The sequence below is a fragment of the Diabrotica virgifera genome, chromosome 3 (assembly GCF_917563875.1).
Source record: "Diabrotica virgifera virgifera chromosome 3, PGI_DIABVI_V3a".
Classification (NCBI taxonomy): Eukaryota; Metazoa; Arthropoda; class Insecta; order Coleoptera; family Chrysomelidae; genus Diabrotica; species Diabrotica virgifera.
This window is the reverse complement of record NC_065445.1, coordinates 126,770,127-126,782,563: the sequence shown is the minus strand read 5'-3', so window position 1 is coordinate 126,782,563 and position 12,437 is coordinate 126,770,127. Positions and strand designations below refer to the sequence as shown.

Genomic DNA, 12,437 nt, shown 5'->3' with positions numbered 1-12,437 from the left:
AGAGAAACAAAACTGGTACGCCTATTTATCTTCCTTTTTTATCTTTAACTTTTAAGCCTTTTTGACACTGGATTATTAAATTGTGAGGCATTCTAGTAATAAAAGGTACTCTTGCTTTTAAGTCAGTAGAATACACCGTTTTCTAGAAATGTCGATGTGAAAATTTTGTATTTTTTAATTTGAAAAAAATTTAAAAAAAAACTATGAAAACAATAAACGAGAACTGGCACGTTTAATCGATCTCATCAATTGCGATTTTCTAGTACAGGTCATATGCTTGCGTTTTGAGTAGGTCAACGATTATTTTATCGCATTATTTTTTGTGTCTTTAATTTTGAAACATTTTTGACACTAGATTATTAAATTATGAGGTATTCTAGTACTAAAAGTTACTCTTGCTTTAGGTCGGTAAAATACACCGTTTTTTTTTAATTTTTTTTTAATTTTGATCAAATTTAAGAAAGAAAAAATTTCAAATCGATTTTTTTAGAAAACGGTGTATCCTACCGACTTAAAGTAAGAGTAACTTTTAGTACTAGAATACCATACAATTTAATAATCCAGTGTCAAAAATGCTTAAAAGTTAAAGACAAAAAAGTTATGCGATAAAATAACCGTTGCCCTACCCAAACAGGATGCATATGACCGGTACTAGAAACTCGCAATTTATGAAATAGATTTATCTCTGGAAGATAAATAGCCGCACCAGTTTTAGTTTTTATAAATAGATGTATTCTAGAGGTATTTCAAAAAAACTAATTAAAAGGCACCATCTCTAAAGAGCTCCAGCTCCCTTAGGAAGCCTTTTCGGAGTAGGTGATTTAGGTTAAACCGTAATATTTTGAGCTCAGAAATCTACAGTTAAAATATTTTCAATTATTAATTAAACACTCTGTATTGTTTTGTTTTATTTCGTTATCTTTTATTTTGTAATAATATTGACGATTTGTGTAATTTCAGTAAACTGTATTTGTTGTTGTTTTTTTCCTACTCTTTGTACCTACGCTTTGTCCATAAAATTGTAAAATTTTCAGTGACAATAAAGTATATTTCTATTCTATTCTATACACGCGTTTTTGCTGCTTTTGTTAAAAATTTTTTAGCACTATCCCATATCAGTCGTGGAAAAGGGCCCCGCGACAAACTTTGATAGGGGGCCCCTGTGGGGCTAGCTACGCCACTGTCACAAATTGAAAATTTTACAGGAGAGACAAAAAACTTTTGAACGAAAGTAAACAAAGAGAAAATTGCCTAATTCCATGCAATACATAATTGACCAAAATTTGTTAAACAAAATATTTAAACAAACTTTCTACTTATATACTATATCCATATTATAGTCCTGTCGCCAGGGGGGGTACAACGGCCTCCTTAATTCAGATGGACTTACCCAAGTTTTTTTTATATATTTTGACCCGTAGAATACGAATTTTTTGGGTAACAGTTGATCCGGATGTCGATAAGATTGTTATAGACAAAGAACTTGAGGAATTACATAACAGTGATTTCTCGCAAAACAAAACATATTTTTGTATTTTTTGGGTCATTTTAAGCAAAAAATATTCCTACAAGTTTTTTCGTAGAATGCATAGTTTTCGAGATAATCGCGGTTGAACTTTCAAAAAATCGAAAAATTGCAATTTTTGAACCCGAATAACTTTTGATTAAAAAATAAAGTAGCAATTCTGCTTACCGCATTTGAAAGTTTAAGTCAAATTATATCGGTTTTGATTATTTGCATTGCTAAAAATTAATTTTTTTATTGTTAAACTAATCTATAAACACATAGGTTTCCCGTGCCTAATACATGCGTTTTACCGCATGCTACGTAGAAATTGCCTCGCTTGCACTTGTAGCTACTCTACCTACTCGTTCGATTTTAAATGAGAAATCATAGAAAACATCACTCACATACTAGGTGTTTACTACAGTTTACAGCTTTGTTTAACAATAAAATAATAAATTTTTAGCAATGCAAATAATCAAAACCGATATAATTTGACTTAAACTTTCAAATGCGGTAAGCAGAATTGCTACTTTATTTTTTAATCAAAAGTTATTCGGGTTTAAAATTTACAATTTTTCGATTTTTTGAAAGTTTAACCGCGGTTATCTCGAAAACTATGCATTCTACGAAAAAACTTGTAGGAATATTTTTTGCTTAAAATGACCCAAAAAATACAAAAAGATGTTTTGTTTTGCGAGAAATCGCTGTTATGTAATTCCTCAAGTTCTTTGTCTATAACAATCTTATCGACATCCGGATCAACTGTTACCCAAAAAATTCGTATTCTGCGGGTCAAAATATATAAAAAAAACTTGGGTAAGTCCATCTGAATTAAGGAGGCCGTTGTACCCCCCCTGGCGACAGGACTATTAATAATAATAGTCAAAATTTATTTATTTACTTACATTTTCTAACGTTTTCAATCAAAACAACTTCAGAAACACTGGCATAGGCAATATTCGTCTGAATGGGAAAGAACGTTTGAACTTCAGCAAAACTCGTTTAGCAAAATTGGCGCGAAATAAAAAAATAATGGCGCTTGTGGGAATTGTCAGGCGGTAGCTTTTACCGTCTACTACTAGATGAAACAAAAAAAAAAATTCGGAAAAAATGGACTGAGGCAATTTGCTCATAAGACCGACGATATCTTATGTTGTTAATAGATCTTCCGTTAATTATTATTCCTTCACCTTGAGATAGTATGTTGCTATTAATAAACTTTTTTTATACGTGGTACCCAGGCCTATATAATTTCATGCAGAAAAGCTAATGTCAAATATTTTTAGGTTACCCAAAGCATTACTTATAATTCCTCGTTCGTTTGGAAAAATGCATTTAGTTGCACTGGTTTGGCTGGGAAACAACTTTGCAACATTTTCAACTTATTACTTCTTTCTTCTGTGGGGAAAAACTAGACAAAAAGGTAATTAATACAACTTTATATTACGTTATGGAGATGAATACGAACTTCAATGGCTTCAACAGGCTTCAATGCTATTTAAATGGGATTCATTTTTTTCGAATCATGAGAAAACTATTAAGAATTTTTGAAAAATTTAAACGCAGCATGAAAGATTACGGTATTTCCCAGGGCCAAAAGTCCCTGAAAATTTCTATAATGTTTATTTTAATAAGTTATAGGGGTGAAAAACTAAGAGAAAATTTAGTGTGATTCTTAATTTCAAATATCTCATTCAAAAGAAACTTTTTATTCATTCTAGGAAACTTTCGGCCGTCGCTAATAAAGTAATCTTTCATTCTGCGTTTAAATTTAAAAAAAATACTTATTAGTTTCCTCAGGATTCGAAAAAACAAATGATTACATTTAAAACACATTAAAAATTTTGACAATCGTCAAAGTTTTGAATTTTGTTCCTTTTCCCTTAACAGGATCATGTATTTTGATAATATCTTAAACATTTACGATATCGATTACATTAAATGTAAAGAAAATTTTCATCTTTCATAAAAAAGTGACTTGACTTCAGCCTATAAACATTTTAACTTCGGTTCCACCTCGGGATTTGGTGAAATCGTTAAAACTCGTATTTCCAACAAATCAACTTCTTACCTCTTTAGTCGAGGAAATGAAAGTGAAAAAATGGCAAAACCTCGCAATTTTGACGTCCAGCATCGATTTGTACAAAAATTTGGGATTAGGCTCATTTCACCCTCTAGTTCATTTTCTATATTGAGCCGTTGTACGCTTTTAATTTTTTAAGGGTGAAAACTACCCCTAAAAAACTACTTGTAAAAAATTATAAAACAACATTTTAAACTTTAATATTGTCAACATTTGGTTCTTATTAGATACATAATGATTTAAGATATACTATCATAATATTTCAACCCTTAAAACCACCCTTGTTGGAACTATATGTAAAAGAATAATTTCAGCTTGCATCGATTTACATGAGAATTTGGGATTAGGATCATCTCACCCTGTACTTTATATTATATAACGTGCTCAAGGGTGTCGATTATTTTTAGGGGTGTAAACTACCCCTTATTGTCAAAAATTGTATAAAAACATTGTAAACTTGAATCTGGGTAAAATTTGGTTTTGATTGACTAAAAGTAATGATTGTTTTAGGATATAATATAATATATCAACCCTTAAAAACCAGCCTTAAGAACATTACAATTTTTATAAGTAGATAATTTAATAGATCTATACAGAAAAAAAAGTAGAATTAAAGAATTGCAAAAACATTTATTTACACAAAAATACGAATTTACAAATGTAGAAGTACAAATACAAATAGTTTTTAAGTCATCTTCCAGTGTACGAACCAGTTCTGTTGTATTATAAATGCATTGAAAATGTTCCATAAGCGCACTATTCGAATATTAAAAAAAAATTCGTTTTATAAACATAGCTCCTTCATTTTTGGCGATAAAAATTTTTTCAAAAATGATTTTGTAGGATTTTTGAAAAACTATAAGACTGTGTAAATTAAATTCCGTTAGATCCCTTATTTTTTATTTGGAGTGGGTTTAAAGGGCTCGAATAAGGGGGTGTTTGCTCGTAAATAGAGGTTTTAAACAGCTATATCTCGCTAACTATTCACTGTAATGAAAATCTTAGTGCAGTCACTGAAGCTTTTCGCCTCCGATTTCGTTGAACCTCCATTGATTTTCATGAAAATTGGTGAGTAGTTAGAGAATACCTCAAGGAACAAAGGTGACATAATGCCAACTTGCGCTTTTATCCTGGGGGTCGATTCCACCCCTTCTCGACGGTAAAAATTATTTTTTCTTATTTTTTCTATTATTTTTTCAGTCTTTACATTTAAAAATTATTTTATTAAAAATAATACCATAAATCGATAGAAGGTCAAATTCTAAGCAAAATTTCTTATATAAAGTTATTATAATAAATCAAAACTTTTTGAGTTATTAAACATCAAAAATTTTAATTTTTCGTGAGAAAAGTCCATGTTTTTAACCGATTTTTCATAAATAACTCAAAAACTATAAGTTTTTACAAAAAAGTTTTTATTACCAAAATTGAAGCTAATGAAAAACGAAATAAATTCCTCGCTTAAAAAACTAAACTAATGTTAATTGAAAGTGAGTTAGGGGTAATTGAATGTATATTTTTTTAGACAAGTACTGAAATCTAAGTATTCAAGCTTAAATAACGGGAAAACGATCCATTTTATAAAATACACGTGCCATGCACTTATCAAAGTACTTCAGAATACCTATCAAACGAGCTCCAGGAGAAGTTATTAGCATCAAAATTAAGCAAGTTATGATGAAAATAAAAGAGCCATTTCGAATTTTTTAGGAAAAAGTGAAACATAAAAGCATACGCCATTTCCACGAAAATTAAAATTTATAGTAATTCTTACTAAAATTCCTTTATATTGGCATAAGTAATAATTTCAATAATTTTGACCGGTTTAGAATGCATATTTTTGAAAAAAAGATATAATTTAAGAAGATCAGAATTTTTAAAATTATTGTTATTTTCATTTTCTTTTGATAATAAATCCAAAAATACTCAATATACGTAAAAAATGATACTTAACTAAATTTTAGTTTTTTCTGTATGACATATTCTACCGTTTTACTATTTCGCTAGGGTAAAAAATAACCGAGATAGAAACGTTTAAAACTTAAATTTTGCTGCGACAACCATGTAATCGGGACTATTTAACCTTTTATTTTTAAAAAAGTAAGAGGGATAAAAGAATAAGTTTGACTTAATTTATTATCCCTTGAAATTAGCTTTTAAATTGTTTTTAAGTGAACCTGATAACGTAAAAACTGACGAAGTTATTAAAAAAAAACACCATTTTTTGGAAAAATTTTTAAAAGATAAATTTTGAAAAATTTTTGGGGCATAAATTTTTAACGCTATCAACTTGTTCGGGGACTCATTTGATAGATATTTTTAAGTACTTTGACAAATGTTTAATACTTTGTGTCATAAAATGCATAATTTTCCCGTTATTTAAGATTGAATATTTGAATTTGGGTACTCGCCGTAAATAATATACATTCAATTACCTATAACTCACTTTAAATTAAAACTAAAATGTTTTTTTAGTAACTAGTTTATTTCATTTTTTATTAGATTCAATTTTGGTAATAACAACTTTTTTCTAAAGACTTACAGTTTTTGAGTTATTTATGAAAAATCGGTTAATAACATGGATTTTTCTCACGAAAAACTAAAATCTTTGATGTTTAATAACTCAAAAAGTCTTGGTTTATTTTAATAACTTTATATAACAAATTTTACTTACAATTTGTCCCTCTATCGATTTATGGTATTATTTTAATTAAAATAATTTTCACCCCCGAGAAGGGGTGGCATCCACCCCCAGGATAAAAGCGCAAGTTGGCATCATGTCACCTTTGTTCCTTGAGGTATTCTCTATCTACTCACCAATTTTCATGAAAATCGATGGAGGTTTAACGAAATCGGAGATAATAGCTCATATCCACCTTCAGTGACTCCACTATCTATGCACAATGTAATTTTAGTTATTAAAAAATCTACAATTTAGTAGTCCATCATTTTTTTAGTATCTCCAGTATTTTCGGAGATATTTGGAAGTAAAAGGTAAAAAATACGAAATTGCAAAAAATCTATTTTTTTAAAACTCCAATTTTTCTAAAATGAGGCCTTTTAAATATATCAATCTTCTTAGGTGTATTGACAATACAAATATTCACGGAACTACAGAAAGGTGAAAAACATTTTTTAATTAGAAGGGTAGTTAGAGGGTTATTTTCACTGATTTTTCGTAGAGAAAAGCAGGTACCGACGTTTTTTGATCATAAGTCGCTCTATTTTCATGTTAGAATTTTTTCATTATTATTATTTGAAAGGTTTAATTATATGCTTGAAAAAATGTAATCTAAGTTTTCTTCGAAAAATGCAAAGTTTTACCGTTATTTGGCTTTGAATATTTCAAATTATGCATTTGACGAGAAAAGTTACCTTTAACATGCCGTATCGAGGTATGTATTGGTCTTAAAGATATTATAGAAAAAGAATTTCGTTTATGTTTCTAAAAGATACAATTTTGTTATCTGCAGTTTTTTTAATTAAATTCATATTATTCGAGGTATTCTCAAAAAAAAAGTCGATTTTTTCGACGAAAAACTGTTACTTTCAAGCGCGAATAACTCGAAAAATATTAGTTTTACGAAGAAAATGCAAAGAACATTTTTTCTTAGAATTACCTTTTACATCGATTTACATCGTTAAAATGTAATAAAAAATTCCCACCCCCGAGATGGGGTTGCAACCACCCCCAAGGTTTTAGCGTACAGCGACATGATATAGAAAATGATCCTTGGACCCTATCTTGTGAAAATTTCAAGTAAATCCATGCTGTACGAAAAAATTGCGAGCCAAAATGCCTCATTTTCTCGACTACTTACTTCGATTTGTAAGGACGTGTGCCTAAGTTTATAAACTTTCAATAATAAGATTTTCGGAATATTATAAACTATCATTACCCATGTTTTTAAATTGAGTTGTTTGTATGCAAATCGGCATCGAATGAGCTCAATAATTTGACATACCAGAGTCCTGTGATCGTTTTGCTCTTCTCCAGGTACTCAATGGAGTCCACATCTTAAAATGATGACCATCACCTTTCCAGCCGATAAGACAGTATTCGCCTTCTTCGGAGCACGTTTGCCGGGTGCAATCAACTCTTTTGAATGTCCCTTAGTCTCCGGTGTAGGTATACCAGTGGATCCAAATTGTGTTACGGTTACGAAACAACGTAGAAACTCCTTCAATTCACGCTTAATTAGCGTCAAACACTGCTCTGAACTGGTCTTACATTTCCGCTTATTATTCAGAGTGAGCAAACGCGGCAACCATCGCGCCCATTGCTTTCTGATGCTTAAAATTTCATGCAGAATATGACCCACGTTGGCCTTTTAAGATGCCTACTGTCCAGTGGCGACGCGTGAGTTTTTCTGAAGTGTTACCAAAACCAGATGCTAAAAATCTTATTTAAAAAAATTAAGATATGGCTAAATGGATATATACACTCACCGGCACAAAATTCCGCCACCCAAAATTTTTGATTAAGTTTGACAATCTCTAACTTTATTATTTGTACTTCGATTTTAAAGATTCTTGCACGAGTTTGTAGGTACACGTATTGATGTCAATTGCTATTATTCCGGTAACAAAAATTTTTTGTTTAGATGGCATTATACGGGGGTGAATGTAAGCGTTGTTTTTTCTCCTAACTTTAAAAAATTCTGTGGAAAAATTGGAGGGCTGATTTTGTTTCATACTCCTTTTGTATTATCCTGGAGGTATCACTAAGGTCTTGTTTTTTGAATTATCTGAATAGCTCTTTTCTTGTAGGAGCTGTAATTAAAAACACTGCTTTGAAGGTTTATTTAATTAAAAATATCAAACGCACTAGAATTAACGAAACAAAAAAATTTAACAACAAAACAAAACAATTAAATAGCGGTTATGTCCACCTCTTGCAGCAACGACTGCTTGCAATCTGTTTAGCATCTAATAAAGATGTGTTTTCCTTGCCTGGGGAATAGCCCGATATTCCTCTACCAGGGCCATAACTGTACCAAATTTTCTGGAGGCCTAGGATGACGTCAAATAGTTTTTTTATTCATCCCATAAATGCTCAATATAATTGAGATCTGGGCTGCATGCGGGCCATTCTAATCTTATCGATCCAACCTCAACTGTATGAGTCAATCAGTGTTTTTATTTACAAAAAATGGTACAGCTCTTACAAGAAAAAAGATATTCGGATAATTCAAAAAACAAAATGTTGGTGATACCTCCGGGAAAATATGACAGGACTATGAAACAAAATCAGCTATTCCATTTTTCCACAGAATTTTTGAAGTTATACTTCTTTACGCACGATATGAGGGTGAATTTTTATATGTTAAAACGTACGATCCGGGCGCATGTGCATTATAAATTTGTTCTGATTGGATGTTCAAATGACATGTCAAAAATTATCCAATATGGCAGCTGTAGCACAGCTGTGGTGTGGACGGTTGACGGTTTGGTTATGTATGGTTGTTGCGTTTTAAAATTTGTGGGAAGAGAAACAACAATCAAAGGTTAGTTAATAAATATACTGCCTTTTTGAAGTTATACTTCTTTAGGCGCGATTTCATTGAGGGTGAAATTTTAGTAATCTGCGCACACAGGCAGTATGGAGTTCGTTACTAAATGTTTTAATTTATGTATTTATCAGTTCAGAAAAAGTGTGGAAAGAATATATTAGTGTTTTTAAATATATTTTTCTACAAACGTGTTAAAAATACAATTTATAGCACTCCATAGGAGCGTTAAAAATGCTAGTTTAAAGCATAGGCGTAACCAGGATGATCGTAAGGGGGGTTATAACTACCTGAAAGGGGGGGGTTACAACTACTGGAAGGTCTCTGAAGGGTATGGTGTTAAGCGTATAGAGCTCAAAGTACATCCCAATGGGGGGTTATAACCCCCAAAACCCCCTGGTTACGCCTATGGTTTAAAGCACCGGTGCTTTAAAAATTTTAAGGCACTGCAGTTAAAAGTGAATTGTCAAATTGTGAAACGTCAAAATATTTATATTTCATTTAGTAACATTAGTAGATATTAATAATACCTATTAAGTGTCTAGACACCTGTCTAGCAAGTGTCTGCGTAGATTAGCGTTATGTGTATTTAGCTACGGACCTGTTAGTACTTGGTTCGATTCCCACATAAGGAAATTTTTTTTGTTTATTTTTAATGGTTATTGACATCTTAGACTATTATTATATGGACTTATAAATGATTAAAAATAATTAAAATAATTAATCGGGATGTTGCCCAACTCTTTACCGGATTGCAAATTTATAATAATTGCCAATTTCAAAATGCACTTTTGAAATGAATTTTTCTTATGCACAAATGCAATTTCAGATTTCTTATTTATTACAACAGTTCACAAAATTTCCTGACATTCTCATGAATCCAACGCACCAAACTGCATTAAAATCCGTCTTACTGCGCCAAAAATCAAGAGTAAGGCCTTTTTTTGTGCTTCAATGCCTCGACTAATTCGGCCAGAGATCGAGAGGTCGTGAGTTCGAATTTAGTTCAATCCTATACTTTTTTTATTTTTTTGAAAGCGGTAAGCACAAAATTAGTTTGGTGTCTAAAAAAAATTAAAACAAACTGTTTAAAGTATATTTATTTTTAAGAAATCATATAATAGAAGTATAACTTCTTACGTGCGTACAAAGTACACACACACTTTTTTTTTTAATTAGGAGAAAATACAACGTTTCCTTTCACCCCTGTACAATGACATGCAAGCAAAATTTTTTGTTACCGGAATAATACCAAACAATATGAATACATGTACCTACAAACTGGTGTAAGAATCTTAAAAATAGGAGCACAAATAATAAAGTTATAAATTGTCAAACTTAATTAAAAATTTTGGGTGGCGGAATTTTGTGACGGTGAGTGTAGCTTCAATAATATCATTTTGTATATCACTTGAAACTCTCGAAAAAACAGATGTTTCTAGATGTTGACAAAATGTTTGATCTTTTTTTGGCAATTAATGTTAACAATTCCCTGTAATTGCCTGGATTGTCAGAGTCGTCGCACTCAAAATGACCACGAAACGCTAGTTCTTATTTGGTCCAAAAACATACAGTATCTATTATAAGTGTGCTAAGGATATACCTATCTATTTTTTTAACAAACTCATTATGTTTAGCAATATTTGCTTTAAAATCTTGTTTAAGAGAACTTTTGATTTTTGTTTTGCCAAACTGAATCAAATTGGGTATATCTTACATGTAGGTAACATAGAAATTTATGTCTCCTTTTTAAAAATCTAACACTATTTAAATCGTGAACCTGGTCCACCCATTTTTCTGTAGAAACCAGAAGACATGGTCAACAATACAGTATATTTTTCTTGCAACCATAATATAACCAAGGATTTTCCCTGTACCAACTAAATTTAAAATATTGAACTACTTTTGTTGATTCCTTTTTAAATTGTTTAAAATAGGTCTTTCATTTTGAATCTCATTTTTTCTTCAAAATTATACAAGGAGAATTACTTTGCAAGTAGTTGATCGATTAAGAAGCGACACTCATCCATGGTTAACTGCACGCACACTTTTTATAGGTACTGTCACCAATTTTAAATCTGGTAACAGCGCTACTGATACACAGCGCACTTATGCCGTCGCTTCTTCAAAATTTTCAGTCACTAGCCGGTCCCGAGCGCCAGCGTGGGTATATAACCATTGTAACCAGAAATGAGTCTGGTAACAGAGTATAATAAAGTGCAACTGAGTCACATATACTCGCCAATATTTTCGTGTCTACGAGTAGTTGGCTATTTACTGAGTTAGGTACTATTACCACATAATATAATAATATATTTCTATTGGTAAAAATATTGGTAAATATAATTATTCATCGTCATAAAATATTTATTTGCAAGATTTTTAACTGTTACCAATGGTAACAGTGGTTACATGGACGCTTCACCAGTGCTACTGTCTCAGATATCTCGTGCACCTTCAGTGGACGGTTTGCCAATATGAGATCGTGGATTTTTGTCACGTTATCCTCCTTGGTAGCCATTTTCGGGGCACCTAGGCATGGCTCATCAAAATCCGACGTTCGACCACGTTGAAACTCGTTAAGGGCCCCCGCATACTGCAGACTTTTTATCGGAAGATAGTTTAGTCGGGTTGGGCTGTTAGTGCGCATACCTAGCCAACTAAACAGTCAGGTTGGTGAAGAAGGCGCACACTAGCAAACGCCGGCCGACTATTCTCGATCGATTTAGTACCAAAGTTCTTATTTGACTGTTGAAGTGAGTAGTCGCACAATGCAAAAATTATCCTGAAATGTTATTATCGCTCTCATACAATAGAGGAGGAAAACCAAGAAGAGATTCCGAGAGTATTGAGTGCATCCAATTCACAGTGTAAGAAATAATACGACGGTCAAAAGCAACACATATGATCCCGAAGATTGCAATGTTAAAATGGAACTGGGCAGGATACATAGGAAGAATGAAAGACAACCGTTGAATGAAGCAAATTCTTAAATGTCGACCAAGGACAAGTAAAATAAATAATGGCTGGCCACGAATGGATGCAAATAACAACAAACAGAAAGAATAGATACACCTAAGGGAGGCTTCCTTCTGGCGATGGATGGAATAGCTGTTGATGATGATGATGAATTGTCAGTGGTAGACTATTTAGTGGAAAATTCTACACAATATATTCTAAATTACTTGATTACCCAAAAAAGTTTTTCGCCTTTTATCGGATGATCTTAGCCAGCTTCGATAAACTAGTCATGCTAGTTTCTACCATGCTCATGAATGTTCATTGGACCATACAGGTTTCTACAATTAACGATTGTGGATTAGACGATGCCATTTTT

The 12,437-nt window shown here is 31.8% G+C and overlaps 1 protein-coding gene across 1 annotated transcript in view; it reads left to right on the top strand.

Annotated features, from left to right (window-relative positions):
- LOC126881300 (sterol O-acyltransferase 1-like) overlaps positions 1-12,437 on the top strand; it is a 146,895-nt gene that overhangs the window by 46,701 nt on the left and 87,757 nt on the right. Inside the window, exon 4 of the mRNA XM_050645502.1 lies at positions 2,794-2,930. Coding sequence (XP_050501459.1) covers positions 2,794-2,930 — 137 coding nt within the window. The remainder of the gene's footprint in view (positions 1-2,793; positions 2,931-12,437) is intronic.